Genomic DNA, 24,138 nt, shown 5'->3' with positions numbered 1-24,138 from the left:
TTAGCTTTTACTGCAGCCTGGCAGGACTGAGCTGTAAATCGACTGTTTGTAATGATCCCGAACTGCATTTAAAATGAAACCGTCGTACATCATCCGTTATTTTCGCAGCTGGTTTTTATAAAACATGGACGGCAAAACATTATGATTTTTGTTGTGCAAAATGTCCGAAGTGACAGAATTGTTGTTTCAGTCTGTAACATCATTATCAAATTACAGCTGAATTTATTTCTCTTGAATATGGAGATTTTTTGCAAAATTATGGCTTGACTCATGATGACATTATAAGTAATTGGAAAATTAAGGACAAAGTTATTTACATTATAATTAAATGGGCAACATTATTCATTTATGAATTCATTAACTATATGATGTATTAATGAAGGCTAATTGCTGCATGTACTTAGGCTTTGTTTCATTTTGGACAGTATATCATTTATTAATGAATTACACTAATTTTATTAGAGATTCATTCTGCAGAAAAGCTGGAATCTGCTGAGATTTATTCCTTCCTACAAAATTAAAACTGATTAAATGGCAATTAACTTATAAATTTGATGACTCCATAATAAGTAGAGCTTAATGTGTTTTTATTGATTTTATACATTTATGTAAATAATTCGTCTGCCATTTATTTGTCATTGGTGTTACCTGTAATGTTAACAACATAAATGTTTAGAAAATACTTTTTCTTATTATTTAAAGGCAAAGCAGTCGAATGATAAGAATAAAATAATTTTAATTAATTAATTTTAAAAAATCAAATAAATAAAATAATCTTGAGACACGGGATAAATCATGACCTACAAAAAAATAATCATTAATAGCGACACTAACAACGTTTTTTGGGTGAAAAGGTTTTATTTATATATTTCAAAATAAGTGTTTTGTGTAGCAGCAACATCAACCCTGACCCTAACCCAGTGACATAATTTAATAATGTATGTGATGTTAATGTAAATGTGAATGAGATTTAATTCGTGTAAAAATGTTTAAAAATGAAAAGCACAACGCTGCAGGTCCAAGTATGATTGATGTGACAAGACAATTCACTGAACTTGGCATTTAAAATAAATTGCTAAAGTTAAACATTGAACATTAGATGAGTAAACTTTGCTTTATCATTGTGAGGACAGTCTTTTTTATGAATTAATGTGATTATTGTGTCAGCTTAAAGGATTTTGGTGTCTGCATTTATATGCAGCTTTGTAAATGTTAGTATTGATTTATTCCTACTGTTGGATGTTTCGGAGCTTTCAAGCTTCAGTGAGAATTAACAGAGAATACTTAAAGCTCAAGTTCAAAGATTTGCTCACATACTTTACTGTTATTGTAAATATGAGTCAGATGAGAGACGAGGACAGGAGGGGAGACATCAGCCAACGACAGAAGCCTCGGGTAGCACTGCATCACTCAGTGCCACAACCTACAGGACAGGACAGGATGAGACAGGACAGGACAGGACAGGACAGGACAGGACAGGAAGCTGATGTCATCAATGTGACAATTGTTGTTTTTCTGGAAGGTTGTTGCTGGAAAATTGTGTTTGAATCTTGTGAAGATGCCGCTGGTGTTACACCATAAAGGCTCAGCTGAGAAATCAACAGGCGCATTGTGTCACATACTGCCAATAATAATAATAATAATAATGATAATAACATAAAAAAACAATATTAATATAGCTTTTTTCATACAGAGGTGTAACTCAAGTGCTTTAGTGCTTTACAATAAAGTGAGGAGACAAGAGAATAAATAAAAACAGGCCTCTGCTCTGTGTGTTGGGAATCATTTACCCTGAAGACTCTGTTGTAAATCTGCAGCAGTCGCTGCTTATTGACTCTGGACTTTTTCAATCCAGAAAAGTAATTGCACTATTATGGAATGAATAAAGGAACTGACAGGCTGTCAGGCTTTGGGGAGACTAACTTATATTGTAAAAAAGGAGGACAATAACTTTGCTCCCTGGAGTCCCTGTAGTGACTTTTTGGAAACCGGTACTTCTGAAGGAATAAAGCTTTTTATAAATTATCCACTGCGAGGATTTTAGTTAATTTTATTATTTCTTTTATTTATATTTTTCATTTACTGTATTTTTGCCAGTGCTGGGGGTATAATACTCACTTTCTTTATTAAAATTTTAATGTATACAATGTGTTAAATAAATAAATAAATAAATAAATAAAATAAAAAATGTAAGGCCAGTTAAAAGAAGTGCAGATTCTGTGCAATAAAACCAAGCAATCGAATGAATAAAGGATAAGAGGCAAGACTATGTTCTCAGACAAATAGAATTAAAACAAATGAAGACATAAAACAATAAACTATGTAAAGTATAAGCTGAAGGCAATGCTGAATAAACAGGTTTTGATTGTCCTTTAAAAATGTTCACAGTGTTTGCATTTCATAGCGTTGGGTTGAGTATTCCACAGTTTTGGTGAATAGTTAAAAAGGCCAAGGTGCTTATTTTTCTATTTGTGTGATGGGTTGTATTTAAAAAAAAAAAAAAAACACTAGCTGCAGAGGATCCAAGAGGCAGTGAAGGATGATAAAATGACAAAGAATCAATAGTGTAGTTTGGTCCCAAACCATTAAGAGCCTTGTAAACAAGTCATCAAACTTTAAAATCAATTTTAAAAGAAAATGGAGGGATAGCTAAACCATGGTGATATGCTCTCTCTCTCTCTCTCTCTCTCTCTCTCTCTCTCTCTCTGTCTCTCTCTCTCTCTCTCTCTCTCTCTCTCTCTCTCTGTATTTTTTCTAGTTTAAAGCCTGGCAGCAGAGTTCTGAATTAATTTGTAGTTTATCACTAGATTGGTTTGGCAGGACAGTGAAAAGTACATTACATTACAGTAGAGTCACCCAGAGGTCCTCAGGCAGGGGTCTGTGACTCTCTGGCAGGAGGTTAAATTCTCATGATTTAAAGAATCATATCTTCATTTCAGTAATATTTTAATTTTTAAATCTAAAATAGTTCAAATATTTCTAAATCATCCTCTTACCAGTCAGGTCAGCCTTTAATGGAGGAAACCAGTGACTGTATATAGAAATAACGAATCATCTTTATCGCCCCCTGGTGGCTGGCTGCAGTATGTGGACATAGGAAACACTAAAAAAAACCTCAAAACACCTCAAATAAATGTTCCCCCAAAGGTGGTTTCTGTCATTTAAAGTAGTTCTTGTTTATTGAAGTGTTTCTGATCAGTTGATTTTAATTATTTATTGGATGATATTCAAAAAGGGGGGGGGTTAGGCTCCAGATAACGTCTCCAGTACAACATGGCAGCACTCACATCCAGGATATTCTGGCTTCAGTTTCGTGTCGTGAGAGGAAGTGGAGATGTATCGTCCAACTTTTATTTATGTCAAGTCCAGGGCTTGGACAATTATTGTTCTTTTTTATGTTTTAATATTGTGTTATTTATATTTCATATATTATGTATTTTTATCCTGTCTTATTTGAAATAATCAGAATCCAAATTTTATTTTACTAAGAATAAAAGACACTCTCTTGGTGTGTGTGCATGGGTATTTTGTGTTAAGAATAATGTTTTAATACATGTGTAACATCTTTCTAATACATTCTTCTTGTGTTGTTCTATTACATAACTAAGTGTGAAAATATTAGGCTACATCAAATCATGCCAAGGAACATAGGTGAGGGGTTCCACTGTATACATGCACAAGTGTTTCAGCATGTTGTTGGGACAGGAACGCGTACCTTTGCAATACTTATCTTATCAAAAAGCTGCTTTGGTCACCTCATTTATGTGGGATTTAAAATTTAAGTCTGAGTCTGGGATAGTCCTCAGGCTCGAGACTTCAGATAAAACCTGCAACAGAAGCTTTGTTTTTGTTTGGGAACAACTAATAAAATGTCTGTTCTGTATTCACTTGTTTACTGGAGCCAGACCACCTGTCAAATGGCAAATGGTTTTGTTGTCACTTGGGTCCAATTAAACGTACAGTTGTGTGTCATCTGCATAGTTGTGGAAATTAACCAGTGTGTCTTGTATTAAACACTTGGGTAATAGTGGGGGGGGGGTGATTATTCAGTTTTGTCTGTTTGTAAATTTGTAGATGTTTTTTTTTTCCATATAGCCACATTAAAATTGTATAAATTGAATAAGTTATTAAAAATCAATCATAGACACTTTGGCTCTGCATCTATAACATGTAGCATGAGTTATTCTGAGTGTGCAGCTTTTATTCTAATGACTTGATTTGTACTTTTAGAGTCAGATGTGGCGGACTTTGACGGCAGAAGCTCTTTGCTGTACCGTTTCAACCAGAAGTCCATGTCGACAGTGAAGGACGTGATCTCTCTGCGCTTCAAGAGCCGTCAGGCCGAGGGGGTGTTACTGCACGGGGAGGGACAGAGGGGAGATTACATCACCCTCGAGCTCCACAGAGGAAAACTGGCCCTCTACCTCAACCTGGGTGAGTCAGACACTGTCTCACGACCTCACTCTTCTAATGCACGGTGTAGAAGAGACGGTGAAGCCCGGTGGATGGATCTGTTACCCAGGTTGCTTCACCAAGATCTATTTTAAAGGAGTAGATTTTCTTTTTTTTAAAAGATTTTCAGCTGGATTCGACGGCTGTGCGGCTCAGTTCGCAGTAAACAGACTCCTCTGGTACTGAGGACAGATCAGAATAAACGCCAACTGAGAACAAGAGAAGACAAACACAGAGAGGTGGACGGCGCAGCTTAAAAGGTGGCTGTGAAATAATACTTTATTTTTTCAGACCAGCAGCCAGAACCACAGCTAACGCTGAGTGAGAACCAGTGAACACTGAGGTTGTGTGTTTCTAGGAATTTGGGAGTTACACAAAGATTCGTATGGAAGCACATGGCATTTACCAGACAAATTAATAAATAAATAAATAAAACATTTTGTAATTGTGAATAAATATCTCATGAGATCTTTATCTCGTCGTACTTATGCGTACTTATAAATGTTGCAGTTACAAGATACAATTTTACAATTGTGTGATGCTTTTTTGTAATTTTAAATACAGATCTCAGTTGTAATTCTGAGTTAAGATTTTCCAGTTTTTCTTTGGTTGATACTCTCTGTAACGTAGCCGTGGTGAGTTTATTAAAGCCAGTCCACCCTCATCAGAAAAACATCTGTATAGGTCATCTGTGCAAGCAGCTTATTACAACCCGATCATATTTAGTTTTTATTTTTGTTTTTTATCACTTCATATTACGTGTGTGATATCACTGTCACCTGTGTGGCTAACATTAGGTGTGTAGGTGTGTTTCGCCCCCCCGCCTGAAACACTCCTGGGGACTGGAGCGTTGTCTGGCCCCGGCTACGTCTCGCCTCCTCTGTGCCCGGGCTCTGTTCCCAGATTGTGGTGCTATCTGACCCAGCTGCAACGCGTCTCCCAGGGGCTGCAGCGTGAGCAGCCGCGCTCTGTGCCCGGGCTCTGTGGCCGGGTCGTGATGCACTCGCGGATCTGCCGCTGAGCACCGGTGTTTTCATTTTGTTGTTTCAATTTTTTTGAAAAATTCGCCTGGCAGTGAAAATAGCAATTGACGAGGTATTTTGTCAATGGCTGGAAAATAGTTAATTAGTTCTAATTTTATCGTGGGAACCAAAGCATTTTAGGTATTAAAGTAAAATTAAATTAATTTGTAGTGTTAAAGTCAAAGTGTTTTTGTCATTTATTCATCATCTGTCGACTTGAGTAATTTTTCACGTGTTGGGTTGTTTTTTTTTTTTGTCTTTCTGTGTTTGTGTCAGACGACACGAGGCTGAGGTTCAGCAGCAGCCGTGTTGCCGTCACGGTCGGCAGCCTGCTGGACGACCAGCACTGGCACTCCGTCATCATCGAGCGCTTCAACAAGCAGGTGAACCTCACGGTGGACTCCCACACGCAGCACTTCCAGACCAAAGGGGAAGGAGACTCGCTGGAGGTCGACTACGAGGTCAGTCCTGCTTCAAATCAGTCATTCACACTGAATGACTGTTTCATTATGGTGTTGTTGTGTTAGGAGACTGTTAGCTGGAGCTTTTCAGGTCTTGGACGGACATGAAACTGTATTAGAAAATCTCCAGGGCTGGAAGGGTTACTTTAAAAATGTATTCAGATACAGTTACCAAATACCTGTTAAAAGATGTAGTCAGTAACCAAATCAAAATATCACAATATTTAAGTAACGTAACTTGATTACTTTCCATTACTTTCAGATTACCTCAATACCAAAAATGTAATTTTTAAATGTGCATAAAAGTAATTATGCACATTTAAATGTACATTTTTAAGTAATATAATGACATTCACACTGAAACTTCAAGCAAACTGTCATTAACTTATTCACACAAACACCAGCCCAGTCAGCAGCTTCACTATTTTGTCAGAAGTAGTAGTAGATGTACTGACGGATAAGCTAGCTAACTGGATTTCTATGTAGCTGATGTTAGTGGTTGATCAATGTAGTTGAAGTTAGCAGTTGGTCTGTGTAGCTAACAGTAGTGGCTGCTCTGTGAAGCCAACATTAGCAGTTGGTTGGTGTAGCTAAATTTGACTACCATCATTTATTATGAAACAGCATAAAAATGCCAAAAGTTATTTTATTATGATATGATTACTTACGTTGTATAATGTGTTTTCACTGTGCTTCTTCATTAAAGCTGAGTTTTGGAGGCATCCCGCTGCCCGGCAAACCCGGCACCTTCCTGAGGAAGAACTTCCAAGGTTGTATGGAAAACCTCTACTACAATGGAATCAACATCATCGACTTGGCAAAGAGACGCAAGCCACAGATTTACAGCGTGGTGAGTCCAACTTTGATTTTATTTGCTTTAATTCCACTGTATGTATCCACGCACTTAAATACTTACTTGAATGAGTGCAACATAACCAAAGTTTAATCCATAATGGCTGAGAAGATCAACTAAACCAGTTCTAAAACTTATTGTACCTATTAGTCATTTCGACCACATAATATGGAATCAAAATAAGAGCTATCCCATGTTTCACCAGTGGTGCACTTTTCATGTGAAGCAGCAGTAGTTTGAAATGCTGTGTTAGCATTAACAGGCTCATAATACAGATCTGATAGGACTGCAGGAGTGTGAACAGTGAACAGTGAGGCTGATATCAACAACATCAAACTACAAATCGTAACGTAACATCTGAGCGAGGTTAACGCCCACCACTACGAGTCAAAGGACAAAATGTGAAGATTGGGGATTTGAACCAGTGACCTCTCATAACACAGTCAGCTGCAGTATCCATTCAGCTGTATTGGTGGGTTACATACATCCAGCCCAAGTAGAGCAGGAGGAGTGAAGCTCAACTGGTGGTGCTTCTGCAACCAGGGAGACGCCACTGAAGGGCGCCCACTGCTTCCACCAAGTACTCCTAGCACCCACTCCTAAGAACCAAAGGACAAAACGTGAAGATTGAGGACTCGAACCAGATTCCCTCGTAACACAATCAGCTGCAGTATCCATTCAGCTAAAGAATCAGGCTAATTAGTGTCTTAGTGTGTTTCAGTAACTCTCAATTACATCTGCATCATATATCCGGGGCTGCCCCCAACTAAAGATCTTCCTAGCTGACCAGTCCTTGTCAGTTCAAGCTTATAGTGAACTAGTTGTCGCACATTTATTATATTAATTTTGGGACACGAAGCTTGTTGCCTGTTGCATACTAACATCAGACATCAGAGTGTTTTGTTAATTTATTTCAACACACCTTGTTCAAAACAGGAAAAAATCATGTGGAACTTGCTCCTCAATCACTTCACGCCTCTTTTCCCTGCCTGAACCTGCCGTATATTCACCGTCCCCAGAGTCACAGTCCAGTCGGAGCAGCTGTAACGTTAAACCACCACAGTGCTGTATTCCAGTCATTAAACTGGCCTCCCTCGGTCTCTGAGGCTGTGTCCCAGTCTAATAAACCGGCTAGCTGAGCTAATGGCAGCTACAGTTAGCAGCAGTGCACCGGTAACTTCAGTGTCCCAGGTCCAACATTAAAGCACAGATACCGAATGGAGTTTGAGGTGTTTTATTTTTGTAAATGGAAATGGAATTTTATGGATTGTGATTTATAACATTCTTAAGGTGTGCTCAGACAGAAAGCTATTGCATTGCTAGCAAGTCTGATCCTTTTGGGAATTATTCACGTTACTTGTGTGAGTGTGTTTATCTGCCCAAAATAGCAAGAATACAGCCGTAAGCAAATGAGCAGCTAACTAGTGAGCAGGCACCGGCTGTGTTTGTGTTCAGTTCAGCCTCCAACTGAACTCAGCTCTCACCAGAGACGCCGGCTCTGTTATTTCCCTCCAGTCTCTCTTCTTTTTTTCCCCCTCCTCTCCCCTCCATACGTTCATTAAGTAACGTTTCTCCTCCAGTCAGCAGCCAACATGAATGAAGAAAAGAGACTAATTACAGTACCTTTGCAGACAGTCGGGGTCGACTCCTCTGTGGCTCGCTGCCGCACACAGGTTGAGAAGCGAGAGCGAGGATGAATCCACTTTTTAATCCCCAAAAGTGTTAAGAAACAAACTCTGAGCTCTCCCTCTGTCTGTAGACAGGCTCACATCAGAGCAGAATCCGGTGTGACTTGGGGTGTTTATTCCTGCAGATTCACGGGTGTCAAACTCAATTTTAGCCTGAGCCACATCAGCATTATGGTTGTTCTCAGAGGACGCATCATATTTGCGTGATTATTGGCTTTAATAATAACATCATAATTAATAACTGGCTTTAAAAGCAAAAGTCTTGAAAAATAAAGGCAAACAGACATTAAAAGTGTACAGTTATTATGAATGAAATATACAAAATAGTGTAAGGCATGGAGGACATACTGCTTGAAATCTCTCATTTAATTGCTTTTCTCCTGCATCAACTTTTCTTTTCTTGAATATTTTACTAGGCTGCTGCCATTAATGTTAATGGCTATAACCACTGTGTTAAACTGCATATGTTCACATCTTTTAATATCATGTACAGTATTACTTTTAATCATATCAGGGCAATTAAGATCAGTATCAGGGACTATATTGTGTTCATTATCATGTGCAATATTACTTTTCAGTATCAGGGGCCATATGTTCAAACCACCATGTTTAATGTTTTATTTGTTAAATGTCCTTTTTTATTTTAAAATCTACCTTGTCAATTCTAGCTTGTTGAACCAATCGGTGCAAAGAAAACACTGATAATTATTAAAGACATCACTGCAGTTCTCATTTATGTCTTAACTCTCTTAAATTAAGCTTGCTTAAAATTTATTAGAAATGCAGCAAAAAGTACCCAAAAGACTGTAATCTTCGTACTCTGCATAAAAGGCATAAAAAATCAAAAATGAGTTTTAACTCTCTTGGCTGTAGGGTTTCAACTTTTCCTAAAACTGTGAACCAGTGATTGCAATAATACACATCCTGGCTGGAAAATTGGTTAGTTGAGAGAGAAAATTGGTGTCATTACATTTAATCTGATCTCATTATGTGATTAAGCGTAAACGCGAGAACGGGTCGAGGGTCGAGGCTTTGATTTAGTCCGCGACCTGCGCGTCTTCTCAGGCTCTTGTCTGCTTTCAAAAGTTTGATCGGGGTGTTTTAAGTTCCTTCATCTACAACAGACAGAGAGACAGAGGGAGGCCGGGGGCCATGATGGAAGCCGTGATGGAGGTTCAATGGGTGATTCTCCCTGACGGAGGTGTGAAGGAGCCACACTGAGAGCTGGAGAGCTCTGATTGGTCCGTGCTGCCCTGCAGGCCCTGGGTTTGATAGGACTACCTACATGAAATGACCTCTGAATTAAAGTGGAAATAGACAAACTTTTTTTTTTGCTTTAAAGGTGGAATCGGTAGGATTTGTCTGACAAAAAAAAAAGTAGTTGATTGTTGAGTCTCACTCCCTGAACACCGACATTTTGAGCTGGTTAATCGTCCCGAGCTGCAATGAGAAAATAAGAAAACAGGCAGAAGGCTGCAGCATCTCAGACACCACCACATGCTTGTAGTGAGTCGTAAGTGATGATTGAAAGGGATTATTTTTAAATGAGTCTATATACATTGTTTTTAGGGGAATTGTTGCATATTATACGTTTAACTTATCATTATGTAGTAAATGGTGATTGCACAGTGTAATGGCTATAGAATAATGACACCATCTGTGTTTAGACTGGTTCCCTATAAGCCTTGCGTTTACTATGCAATGCTGTTTGCCACCAGGGAAAATGGATGCTCAATTTATAGACTAAATGAATAAACAGACTCATGCCTTTTCTCCTAATGTTTTCTTCTAATGTTACTGCCCCGACCCCCCCCCCCCCCCCCACAGATGCCGTTTGAAAAGTTGTCTATTTCCACTTCTCGCCAAAGTTAGATGAGGTTGTTTCAAAGTGATCCTTGGAGCTGTGGAAGTTGTTTTTTTTTCTGAATTATATGGATTTCTCAACTGTTGCTGGATTGCTTCGGTTTTAATCAGTGCTCGTTTAAAAGTTTACATCTCTGGATGTCAAGTTTGTAACCGATCTTCGTCTGACTTTTAATCTGTGCCTCAATTACCCCGCGCTGTCATCTCCTGTCAGCCGAGTCAGCATCACTAGCAGCCAGTCAGCTTCATCTGACATTACTGTTGCTGCTGTTGCACTGAGAAAAGAGACATTCATCCGTTCTGTGGTTAAACTGAACAATTGGCCAACAATCGATCTACATTTCAGCAGTCCTCCTGGACATACTGCGTCTGATTCTGGCAGTTTTGAAGCATAAATCTGTGTCTGTATAAATAATGGATTTGTTCTGATGCTTCAGTGTTTAACAGTTTACCTCTAGTTATATGTTAGCTGTTAGCATTGGTTAGCCTGCTGTTAGTATGGCTATTAAATGTTAGCTACTGGCTTTGGTTAGCTCATTTTTAATGTGGTTATTACATGTTAACTGCTGGTCTTAGTTAGCCCGCTGGTAGTATGGTTATTACATATTAGCTGCTAGCTTTGGTTAGCCTCCTGTTAGCGTGGGTACTATATGTTTGTTGTTAGCTTTGGTTAGCCTACTGTTAGCGTGGTTACTATATGTTAGCTGCTAGCTTTGGTTAGCCTCCTGTTAGCGTGGGTACTATATGTTTGTTGTTAGCTTTGGTTAGCCCACTGTTAGCCAGGCCTCTGTATTATTAGCTGTGACATGCATTTTTAGGCGTGTTAGTATGTTAATATTTCTGAAACGGTGCTAAAACACTCATCTGGTTAGAGATCTTTTTTTGTTTCAAAATGCTGTTTTAAAACAAAAATGTAGTGGTATGAGAGAGAATTTATCCCATTTTGACAGATGGAAGAAACAGGTGCATAATTAAAAAAATCCAGAGATTATTTTTATATTTTTCACACTTTTAGATGTTTGGCTCCCCAAGGCATTTTAATCACTATGCTCTATAATTAATTTGTAAAGTGAGCGTATTGTTTATGTCAGATGTTTAGACCTGAACTTTGCATTCTCAGTAAACTTTCAGGGTCTCTTGTCTGATTAGTGTAAAATGTGGCTGATATTTAGTTTGTTTCCTGGGTTTTGCCATGTTTTACTGTAGTTTAGTCAGATTTGTGGGTCAGTCACACAGGTCAGGGTCAGAGAGAATCCGTTATTCTTAAAACATTTTAATTAGACGGTCTCAGAGGATAATTCTAGTTTGTTACTACTTGAGTCTTCTTTTCATTTTTTTTCCACAATTTTCCCTTTCTGTCACTCTCCAGGGAAACGTGACCTTCTCGTGCTCACGGCCTCAGCTGGTGGCCTGCACCTTCCTGAGCTCCAGCAGCAGCTTCCTGTCGCTGCCAGTGGCCGCGCCGTCCGCCATCATGGGGGGATTCTCCATTCGGTTCCAGTTCAGGACGTGGAACGCCGACGGACTGCTGCTCTCCGCATGGCTGAGCAGAGAACCCCAGAGACTGGAGCTGCAGATCAGCAGCAGTCGACTGCTCCTGACCCTCCACAGCTCAGGGCAGCAGAGATCAGAGGCCTCAGCCGGTGAGGACACACCACACGCAGACATATTTGTATAACTGACTTTATTCTATTTCCCAGACCAAATTCTATCTAAGACTTAATTAAATTTAAATTAGTTACAAGGAGTTTTTATTTTATGTTGACATTCATTTTGTGCTTGTTAACCCACTGAAAACTCTTTGTAGTACATTAAAACTTGTTATTTTAACAAGTGCAGATTTGAACTTTCAGGAGCCATAATTTAAATTAAAACATCCATCAGGTCTTAACAAGACTAGCCTATAGCCACGAGGTCTTACTGGACTCAAAATAGACTTATTTACCTACTTATGCATTTGTTTGATTACTTACCTACTTACTTGCACACTTGCTTACTTGCATAGCAACTTACTCACTCATTCACTCATGCACTTACTTACATACTTAATTACTTACCTACTTACTTATACACTTACATACTTACTTAATTGCTTACTTAATTACTTACTTACACACTTACTCACTTACCTGCTTACTTACACACTTGCTTGCTTACTCACTTTCTTACTTATGTACTTAGCTTGGCATAGCTTAACTTGGCTTACTTATGCACTTGCTTGCATACCTACTTACGCACATATACCTACTTTATGTACGTACTAATTTTTAATCTACTAAAATATGATCCAATTTTAATGTGAAATAGGAGAAATTCAAATATTTCATTATAGTCAAAGGTCAAAGGTCAAGGTCACTGTAATCTCGGCCCTAAGTCAAGAATTCGTGCCCTAAACACCAGTGTCAAATAGGAGCAGCGCTACAGAGTACAAGTAAGTAGTTGCATGCTATTAAATAAAAAATAAATGTAATTTTAACCTGTTACAGTTACTGACAAAAAATCTGTAGTTAAATCACAGTTACTAATCAAAACATTGGTGATTACAAAGAGGTTACATCCATATATTTTTGGGGGGTTGTCGTGCAGAGATCTGCACTCTACTGAATGACCACTTCTAGGTTTCTAAATGGAAAACCCAAGTATGAACAGACACACTCTGTTTTCATTTTAATCCTAAAAACTAGACCCAAAATACATGAAGATGTGAGAAATGTCTTTGCCTTTTCTCATCTTTCTGTCCTGAGTCCATCTGGCTGTTTATTTGTCTTTCTGTCCAGTGTTCATAATGCTTCACAGCCTAATGCTGAGGCGACACTGCTGACCAAATCCATCATGCAGAAAGAGAACAAGATGTGGTCTTGCACATAATATCATCTTTTATTTTCTTTTAGCATGTTTGCCCTCAATAAAATCTTAATTTTCCTAGAATTATGTGAAGAAAAATGTCATCTTGTGGATGTAGAGAGCCATGATGGGATTATGTGATTGCAAAGATAACACAAATAATCATGTTTGATTGAGGAAGCCAGACTCTGCAGATGGCGTCTGGAATGAAATACAGCTGGAGGGCTCACGGCTACAAATCATTTTACCATAAAAATCCATAAACCACATCGGTGCTTTTTGAAGTCTGAGCCTCACACCAAAGGCTCCGCTTACAGAAGGAAATCAAACAGTGGATCCGCTGACAGACACCTCCTTCATTTCATATCAGCCCTGCTTTTATCATGTCATTTTCAGTGGAAATAAATTATTTTCTCAGCTCTTATTCCCTTTTTTTGTGATTTGCCTCTTCAACCTCAAAACCTCCCAAGAGTCCTACGTTTACAGTCAGAATTCTGGAAATGTGAAAGATATAAAAAAAATATTATAATATTTAGTTTAGACTCAGATTTCTGTTTTTTCCTTCTAAGAATTTTGACTTTAAACTTAAAATTGTGACTTTATTCTTTCTCAGAATTCTGACTCCAACTGTTTTTGCTTTTCATATTATTTAAGGAAAAAAAACATTTCATCTTTTTCTTTTGTCTTTGTTGGATTAGGGTTAGTTCTTCTCCTCCTCCATCTTCATCATCTTCTTCTTCTTCTCCTCCTCCATCTTCATCTTCTCCTCCTCCTCCATCTTCATCTTCTTCTCCTCCTCCTTCTTCTTGTTCTTCTTCTTCGGGGACAATCTTTTCTCAAAATTCTGACCTTAAAGTCAGAACTCAAATAAATTTTTCTCATGTTGCCCTAACCTTAATAAATTTTCCCGTGGCTTGAATCCTCTTCTACAAACCAGACTCTTTTTAAAAAATGATTTATTATAATTTCTCATCCACAGCTGACAGTAATGTGACAAGAAATGTGGTGCTACGACAGAACAGACGACTAAACTTGGATAAAAGCAATGCAGGATTGAAAAGATTCTAAAAATCAGTTTTGTAAATGTTTTATGCATAACCTTTTTTTGTTTACAAGAAAACTCACGATGTCATATCAGCATGGTTCTTATTATATATATCTTACTGAAACACTGACACTCCTCTCTATCCAATTATGTCAAATAGCATACATTTTCTTTTTTCCATAAAAAAGCATCCTAAAAGATGCACCGTTCCTCTCACATGTCAGTTGACTTCATCTGAAAATCATATGACATGGTTGAGACGTGCGGCGACGACATCCAGACAGCTTTTAATTTCGTGTCTTTCATGTGTATCTTCTCCGTCCAGCGTTATTATTTTGGCCACGAGTCCTTGTTTTTCCTCCTCTTCTGGCTTCATAATTATTGAGGCTGCAGCACAGCAAATTCAGGGGCTCATTTTGCTCCTCGGTGTGGAGACACATTACATTTAAATCACATTAGGAAATAATCTTGGGATTTGGTCAGTCGATTTTTGTGAACAACAGACTTTGTTTCATCATTTGAATGCAGAGCACGAAGCACAGAGGGAGTAAATTCTTGAATCACATCAGGGTCTCTGTGTAATACTCGTCCGTCTGATGCAGAGAATAACTGGAAATCTTATCCGCACAGCAAGTGATGGATCAAAACTAAACTGTGAGGACTGGACTATTAGATCCTTTGGTAACAATTTGTTTGAAGCTCTGTGGATAAGACTGGCACCATCTTCCCCGTGATGTGACATTTATTTATTTAATCCTTTGTTTAAACAAGTGCTCTCGTTGAGATGGGAATCTCAAGACCTTGTGCAAAAATAAATATACAGTTTAAACACAGACAGACGGATCATTTACAGACACATGTTAAAGATTTAAGAAAAAATCAGGGTTGTGATTACAAGTACGTGACTGACATGAACATGAAAGAATCTGTACGAATGGTTATGACTGTTTAAGTGCCATCTGGTCAATTATGTCATTTTTAAAGGGATAGTTCTGATTATTTGAAGTGTGGTTGTATCAGTGTATTACCTACGGTAGATGGCGGTCGACAAGCTCCCAGTTTGGAGAAGCAGCAGGAGTGCTGGTGTAAGGAAGCTGAGCAGTGGACTGCTGTTGACAGGGTCAGCAGCAAAACGCATTTTAGGCACGTTTTAGACAAGAATCAATATCAGTTCAAGTGTATGCTATATTTAGCTTGCTGTCAGGTCGTGTGCCTGGTTGAATAAACCACCTTATATTTCAAACTTAAGTTTGTCCCTTAAGCTAAATATTTCTCTCTATACTCAGGGGTTCATTTAGTATTGTTGCATTAAACCTGTTAGACTGTCTTTGTGTTTAAGGCTTCACAGCAGTGACTATCGAAACGCAGCATAAGTGCACTTCAGTCACCATGGTAACACTTCTGGAATGTAACTAGACAGCATTATTTTAAGGGTAGACAAAAACAAATAAAAAGCCAAACTGGACAGACTCCTCAGAGAATATGGAAAATACAGACACATAATCCAAAATAAGTTTAACCAAAGAGCCATAACAAGAATAAGAACAAAAACAAGCTAAAAATATTACAGGACTCAACAAAGACTGGTGACTTTCCACATAATGCTAACAGGTTAACATTTGGCTAGCTAGCGACAAAGCTGCTAGCGCTAACATCAAAACTGTACTGTGTTTCTAATATGTCTCACATTGTCCAATGGGTCACTCCTGCCCTAAAAAATGTGTCTTGGTATCTCCTCATCCTCTCAATTTACCATAAATTCACCCGTGGCTTCATCTTCCACATATTATTTAGCTTTTGAGGAACTGTTATGGGTCCCATAAAATTTTCTGAGGAAAGTGGTTATTAGAGACCTGTTACCAACATCCCACGGAAATCCTTACAGTGATTTTATGCAATTATTATTTTTTTCCTAAGGCATCCTTATATTGAGTTTGGGAACAGGCAAAAGCTATTAAAGATGTGCATCCAGTTTAACCACCCTGTTCCTCCTCACTGATTAATACAACTGATCACAAAACAGCTGAGTAAACTCGCAGCCTCATTTCAAAGAGCGATAAACTGAGTTTACTTGGGTTGAGCTCCCACTACGTCCTTGTGTGCATTGCATAATAATAACGTAGGCTCTGTAACACTATTGCTTCAAACCAACCGGGGCTGAAGTTTGGATGTAGAGGGAAGAACTGTAGAAGAAAACATTAGAAGAAAAGAGTGAATTTGTTTATTAATTTAGTCTATAATGCAGACATAATTTTCCTGGGAAGAATTATAGACACATTTTCAATGTGAAAACGAGGCTCATAGGGAACCAGTCTAACAGTGGATGGCATCATTATTCTACAGCCATTCCTCTGTGCAATCAACATTTGCTTCATAATCATAAGTTACAGCAGAAAAGTTGTCCATTTCCACTTCAACAACAATTTTCTAACAGTCTGTCTTTTTTTAATTGCTTACTCTGCCATGTTTCCCAATGAAACTCAGCAATTCCTGCAAATGTTTGTCATTAAAAGTCTCCCAGTTAAGGGAGGGATTATCCCCTCTTAGCCGCTGTAAGGTGTGAAATAATCTATGCAGGAAGTTGCCCGACACAGATCGACAAAATGAGACAGCAGTGCCGGCTGGAATCAAGCCGTGAACAGTTTTTTTTTTTTTTTTTTAAATAGAAACTCAGAGCAGCAGAATGGTGAGCATTACCTGACTGTTTTTGAGAAAAGGGAGCTGTCCTGCTAAAGTATGATAAAATATATACTAAAAACATAAATGTGAAAAAGGTTATTGATTATTTTCTGCATTAACACCTGTGTGACAATATATCTAATACCATGATATCATAATTTAAAAAATGTCTCAATACACTGACCATATCTTCTGTGATATTAAATGATTAATTAATTATTTATTTTATTTTATAAAAGGACTGCTACTGACTGCTGCCTTGTTTTTATTTGCAGTTAAACACAATGCAAACATTTATTTCCAAAGACAATTGACACTTCGCTAAGCCCCGCCCTCCTTAGTTACTGTTGCTAAGCCTGCCAAACTTTCCATCCTCACGCTGCATTTGTGCAGTTTGCAGTGATAACAGTGGCAGATATAACATCTCAGTTGGGAGTAATTGTTGAAACACGACATCTGTGATTCCTTAGAGACGTAAAGAAAAGCAGCTTCTCATTTCTAGCTGATGACGATGAATTTTGTCGGCTGGCTGATGTCAGCTGCTGCTAACTCCTTGACTCAGCCGAAAAGTCTGTTTTAATGTTAACGTCTGACACGTTTTAGAAGAAGAACCCTGTGCAAGTATTTATGTAAAGTTACCTGACAGCTGCACACATGATATAACGTTAATACTAAAACACTGAGGCTAAAGCTAGCTTACATCTCAGCAGACATTGGTGGATGGTGAAATATGGCAGGTATATCTAATGATAGATGACAGAAATACACTCATTAATGTGAGAAAAGGAAGGGACTCGATTAGTGCAGCAGACGTGGAGACAGGTCGCTCAGCCAGACGAACCGGACCGCTACCGCAGAAGATAGCCGGGATAAGAGCTAAGCTAACTCAGCTTAGACCTGAGACAACGGGCCAGACGACACCGTCCAAACTCATTAAAAGCTGAGTATCGCTCCTCTTTGAGATACAGATACAGATGAATCAGGTGTCTGCATGCATGAAGGTATAGTTTGGATTATTTAAAGTGTGTTTGTATGAGGATCTTATCAAAGGTCAGTGTATTACCTCCAGTTGATGGCGGTCGGCACGTCTCCAGTTTGGAGAAGCAACAGGAGCACCCATGTAGGAAGATTGCTGAAGGTAACACAGTGACTACGGTTAAGTCCCACTTCAAAAAAAACCCTAACTATTCCTTTAAATAGGCCATTTTGTAATGAGCAACAATATTTACCTGCCATACTGCGCTACTCTCCATTTCCTGCCGGTCACTGGAACATTCAAACAGGATATTGAACGCTGCGATGAAAATGAAAGAACACGGTGAAGGTGTGACCGGTGAAGTGATGTCATTAAACTGTCAAAGCACGGCCGTTTCCTGCGGGTAAACGTGGGGCTCAGAGACTCCAACATGTCTGACAGATCGGCCACAGGGGAAACCAGCAGGATGATGAGAACCTCAGCTGACGTTCTGTACGCAAATGTTTTCTTTTATCAGACACTTGAGCAACAGCTGCACAGATCATTGATATGTTTATAAAAGACATTAGAGTCTGCATATAGAAACTGCTCGAGCTCAGTTTGAGATCGATGTGAGCCGTGAGGCGGGGGAAGAAGGCGATCACCAGCAGTCCCTCACGGCTACACTGCCTGTTCCATGAAACAGCCAATCGAGTGGAGAGAACGATGCCCGGGGCTCTCGCCGTCCTCTGGGAGGAGGAAAGGCATCATTGGATTTTAATAGATTCTGAGAGAGCGGCGGATAGTGAAACATTTCCCCAAGAGCCTGGACAAACTTGACTTAACAGCCAATATTTTTGACAAATTAAAATAACTCTCAATGAATGTGCATCCTGCATGAACCCTTTTGTCTCCTCTGAGGTGTTTGTGAAATCTGGGAGCCGAGTTGTGAACACGGTGATTCATCTACACAGCTGCCATCATGGTTTCATCCCTCTCTTAGCAATTTAAGACTGAGCCATCAACATGTTTATGAAAAAGTGGTCATTTTTTGTATTAGGCTGAGACGATTCCATCAGTGCATATCACAAAGGACAGACAAAAACAACGCAAAGACGTAACATGATGAAAACAACCTAAAAGACTTAACAAGAAAAAAGTCTAAAAGATGTAATGAGACAAAAACAAGTAAAAGAAGTAACAAGATGAAAATGATGTTAAAGATGTAACAAGACGGTAATGACATAGAAGATGTATCGAGATGAAAACAACTAAAAGACGTAACGACAAAAATGATGTAAATTATGTAACAGGATGAATGACACAACAAGAGAAAAACAACAAAAGATGATGTAAGATAAGATGTAAAAGACAAAGACTGAGCTAACGGCAGACACAACCCCTTCAGGAATAATTCCAACCTAAATCTGATATTTGCAGTTTTGTCTCTATCAACAACAACCTGTCATCCAGCTCTCAACATTTTAATGAGTATGATGAAAGGTCACGGACAGATGATTCACTTCACGTGGTGGCCGACAAAGAATCGCAGAAAATCAAATAGATATTCGTCACAAGGCGTCGGGTTTACATAACATGATAAATTGGTTGGTGATGTTTTTTGGATAAAGGTCAGCCTGGTTCACACAGCTTTCATTTAATCAATAGCAAGAACTTCTATGTAAAAGCTTGAATTTGCTTTTGTGATCAAATCCATTTATCAAAGCAATTCATTAAAATTAAATCATTTTTGATCAAATATTTTCTCTGTAGCTCTTTGTACTGCAGACGCTTTCATCCTCACTGACGTAAAGTCTGTCCCTCTGTCCCCAGGTCACAGAGTCAATGATGGACTGTGGCACTCCGTGAGTCTCGACACCAGAAGTCTGCAGATCACTCTGACTCTGGACAACGAGCCGGCCTCCACCATCGAGCAGTGGGAACAGCTGGAAGCCAGAGGCAGCTTCTACTTTGGAGGTCAGTGGACGTTCAGCGTGCGGATACTTTGATTTATCTGTCTTCTTTCACACAGTGTCAGAATAACTCCTGAAAGGTCTCTGTTGTCCTCTGGCATGTTAAGATAAAGATCTTTGTTCTTGACGCGTCGTCTCCACCCAGGATGTCCCCCGGCGGGCTGTCAGAACCCGACTCTGGCCTTCCAGGGCTGCATGCGCCACATATCCATCAACAGCCAGCCAATCAACCTCAACCATGTCCAGCAAGGGTTGGTGGGAAATTATAATGAGCTTCAGTTTGACACCTGCAACATAAGAGACAGGTAAGGATAGCTCTCAAAGATTTACTTTAGATACTTAAGTAGCTGCGTTTCTTCACTGAATTTATCTCATAACAGGCTGATAAATCCAGTCTTACTTCAGATCTCCTCCTTTGAAAGCTCAGGAGGCAGCCTTACTTCGCTTGACTTTAAAGGACACAACCAGCGTGTTCTACTTGGTATCAGTTGTTTAGCTGAAAATAACCATTTAATTATTCCTGATCCCCAGAGGACAAGTCTTTATAACTTCGGTGAGCCTCTTCATCTCCTACCTTAGTGGTTGTTCCAACTCCCCCACGTGCCAGATCTCCCCCGGGTCTCCCAGTTAAAGAGCAAGGAGTAGATACAAAGAGGAAAGAATTATTGTCCAGGTTTTTTTTTTTCTTTTCTTTTTTCTTTTTTTTTTTTTGGAACAGATAATGTGATGAATATGGAGGCTGTCTTCACAAGAAAAATGACAGCATTCAGAATATCGCTGCACCTGCTGGATGAAATTTGGTACAAACTTTCAGTCTATTGACTTTGATGATCTCTTTACATCTAGTGCCATCATCAGTTCAAACTTTCTATTTGTCTTCTACTTTGGTTTATGGACGGATACCTGCAGAACTTATGGCATTCCCATAATATTAATATTATTAAATGTCATGTTAACATGCTAAAGTAAAGGCTCAGTTGTTTAGATACAGTGCATCTTTTTCAAATAATGTAACCGTCACTGCCAACATATATCCATGTAGCCTTAATGTTGGCGTCGATGTTATATCTAGAGGACGCTGGTCTGCAATCTGTACTTTTTTACTGTGGTTCTCACTTGAACTGTTGGCGACACTGCTACACTGCCCGCCATGAGTGCTGTTGTTAAGTTTTCAGAAAACATGGTCACTGCTGTGTGTACAGCCTCACAGAAATGCGAGCGCGGCTCTGGACTGGTGCAAGCAGCTCCATCAGTTTGATATTCTTCTGGCCTTGAAACTTGCTGAACTTCTCTGTGTGTCGGCGCTCAGCACAGATTGGATTCTGGGAGGCTCATTCAAATGAGGCAATGCAAAGAGTTGGTATTTTAATGGAAAATGTGTCTTAGGTTGTGTAGCTTTTTGATAAAATCGAAAGATTTAATCCTGCGTGGAACTCCTTTTATCAGTTTTGTTGAAGACATAGTAGTTGAATAACCTTTATTGGAATTATCACTGAACAAAACAGACCGTGGGTTCTGTGTTTACGTTCTGTAGAGCATATACTTAATTTCTGCGATTTGTGCATACATAATGGAAGCATTCATTGGCAAAGGGCGTTCATACTTGGATCATGACTGGTTACTTTTATTCTGTTCTATTACAGACGCAAAAGTGATTTAAGTTAAAAGTAGGGTTTGCAATTTTGTGTATTTCACTTGAAATGAAATGCTAACATTCAGTTAATAAATTACTCATTAATAATTAATAAGATACAAAACTAACTCTAATTTTTTTGTCATTTTCATTTTATTTTTTGTTTTTGTGTCACATTTCATATTTTCAGTTAGAGTTTAAGATTCCTTATTCAACAAATGTCACTCAAATGTGGCGCAATCACTGTCATTTCAATACTATTGAATTCTTAACAGCAATTAATGATTACTCATTAATCATTAATCATTAATCATTAACATCCCTACAAATTAAGCTATTAAAAAAAGAAAAAAATCACAGCGACTCGTTGAGTTGCAGTCGAATTTATTGATGTTTATTCTGACGCCATGTTCCACCTTTTTTTCCCACCACAGCTGCTAACGATCAAAATCTGTTTTGTAAAGTTTTCCCTCCGATGACCATCACAGCTTCACAGAGCAGCCTGAACAGGACCCGTCTTTGTCCTTTAGAGGAGTTGTCCCCCGAATTAGGACACACGTAGCCACGGGGAGTTATCTGTGCCTGCGTGATTAATTTGTTGATGGTGGCATGTTTTCTACACAGCAGGCTGAAAGTCACTGACATCTTGTCCAATGGAGACAGGCACACTGACAGGATCATCCAATTACATAGCAGCGGAGGCTCCGTAACACCTTTGCTGGCACAGGACTCTTCTAACAAGCTGCTGCCTCCTGTCCTGCGTGGCATCAGTCCCTCGTTACCCCTCGCAGAGCTGAGCTGGATCAGACCCACCAACTCCACGAGCATCTGCATGTTGTCTGGAACGCTTATAGAAAGGACACAAGCTGCCATTTTCTTGTGTAGACCGGCCTGAGGGGAGACCGTCTCTGTCTCTCATCTCAGGTTTGAAGCTACCTGCTGTCTGTGGCTCAGCATGTACGACAACAGTGTGCTGACACGCTCAGTCAGCAGGGTAGAGACGCGCTGTAAGAAATGAAAGCACAATGGAAGGAGATGTTTTCTTTTGCGCTGAGCTACAAACAGCTGTTTGATACATCCCGACTTCCTGACAGGAAGGGGAACTTTAAACAAGAAATGTAATCAGTAACCTAATCCAAGTATCACAGTATTAAAAGTATTACAGTATTAAAGTAATGTAACTTGATTACTTTCTGTTACTTTTGGGTTACCTTAACATCATGGGGAAATTGTTAATTGCTAATATAATGTTTTTTGGATGCTTTTATGCTTATTAATTGCTTTGTTCAGCTATTTTGTAATTATGCCCATTTAAATGTACTTTTATAAGTAATGTTGGGGTAATTTTCACACTCAAACTTATTCATACAGCAGAGCAGCAGATGATCTGTGTCGCTAACATTAGCAGTGATTAGACATTGAGCTCTTGAGAGCTGGTCTCTGTAATGTGACGTTGTTCCGCTTTTCTCATTTAAAAACAAAATGACAAAATTATAATATTTTCTTTAAATGTAAGTGTAATCTGATTATGTCTGTAACAGCATACAGTTAGCTTTTCATAAATATCCAAATGATGTAGTTTTCGATTTTCTTTACTTACCCAAAAGACGATAAAAGAAGAGATCTGTGGCTTCCAGCCACCTGAAGAGAGGCTGAAAATGATAAACAGTGGGACCCCGGCCAGTCAGTATATGTACATCTGTGTCAAACACTTTATCACCGGTTAGTTAATGATGTTATTGAGTAAAGGACGTGTGTCCTGACTGTGATTTTAGATCAGAGTCAATCAGAAAAGAATCTTGATGATGGTGGAGCGAAAGTTTTTACTGTGAAAAAATATGACCTCGCCATAAACCACCTGCTTTTAGACTGGAGTTTGATTTAACAGCTGTCCACTCCCAGGAGCAGAGGGTATTTTAATGTGATTATTTCACAAAAATTAAGCTGACCTACCTTCTAATAATGAAGCCTGTAAACAGCATGAAGTAACGTAGGAAGTGGAGCTAAAGCTGACCTGTTTTCTTCTCTCAGCTTGGACTAAATGGACATTGGACAGCTGACCAAAACATATAAAGTGTCTTAATGACATAAAAAGCGACACATTAAAAACATTACTTGAAGATTCAATAAGGTAGATGTCCATCAACTTTGATGGAGGCCAACTGAAAGGACACTCATCAACCCTTATTTCTTTATTTTTAATAATATAAAGATTCAGATTATTGATCGGTAATGATAAAACATAATAGTTTGCCTGACTGGTCACAGGATTTGTGTTCCCAACAGCTTAAAAACACCCCACATATACTGTATTAGTGTACTCTTGGTCTTGTGTGTGTGTCTGCTTTGTGCTACTTTGTTCCAGTGAAGGTTGAACTAAATGATACCGCACATGATTGCATCCAGCTTTGTCTCTTTCCTGTTTCAACATCATAATGCCCCCCAGGCACCATAAAGAAATAGTTTTTTTCCCAGTTCGGTGTGGATGAACTTGGCTGGCCTGCGAAGCTCTGAGCTCTGACCTCAAACCGATCCAGCAGCTGTGGGATGAACTGGAACACCGACTGTGAGGCCTCATTATCGGTGCTGGACCTGACTAATGCTCTTGTGGCTCAATAGGAGAAAATCCCTGCAGAAAGTTTGAACTGGTGGAAACATGAAACCAGAACA

General features: G+C 39.0%; 1 protein-coding gene across 1 annotated transcript in view; it reads left to right on the top strand.

Moving 5' to 3' along the window:
- The window catches only part of LOC146323266 (contactin-associated protein-like 5), a 143,117-nt gene that overhangs the window by 81,783 nt on the left and 37,196 nt on the right, over positions 1–24,138 (top strand). Inside the window, exons 5-10 of the mRNA XM_084725479.1 lie at positions 4,231–4,434; positions 5,751–5,935; positions 6,642–6,785; positions 11,709–11,982; positions 19,696–19,839; positions 19,981–20,140. Of these exons, the coding sequence (XP_084581605.1) occupies positions 4,231–4,434; positions 5,751–5,935; positions 6,642–6,785; positions 11,709–11,982; positions 19,696–19,839; positions 19,981–20,140 (1,111 nt within the window). The remainder of the gene's footprint in view (positions 1–4,230; positions 4,435–5,750; positions 5,936–6,641; positions 6,786–11,708; positions 11,983–19,695; positions 19,840–19,980; positions 20,141–24,138) is intronic.

Source organism: Lutjanus erythropterus, chromosome 8 (genome assembly GCF_056507025.1).
Source record: "Lutjanus erythropterus isolate fLutEry1 chromosome 8, fLutEry1.hap2, whole genome shotgun sequence".
Lineage (NCBI taxonomy): Eukaryota > Metazoa > Chordata > Actinopteri > Lutjaniformes > Lutjanidae > Lutjanus > Lutjanus erythropterus.
This window is presented reverse-complemented; position numbering and strand designations above follow the sequence as displayed.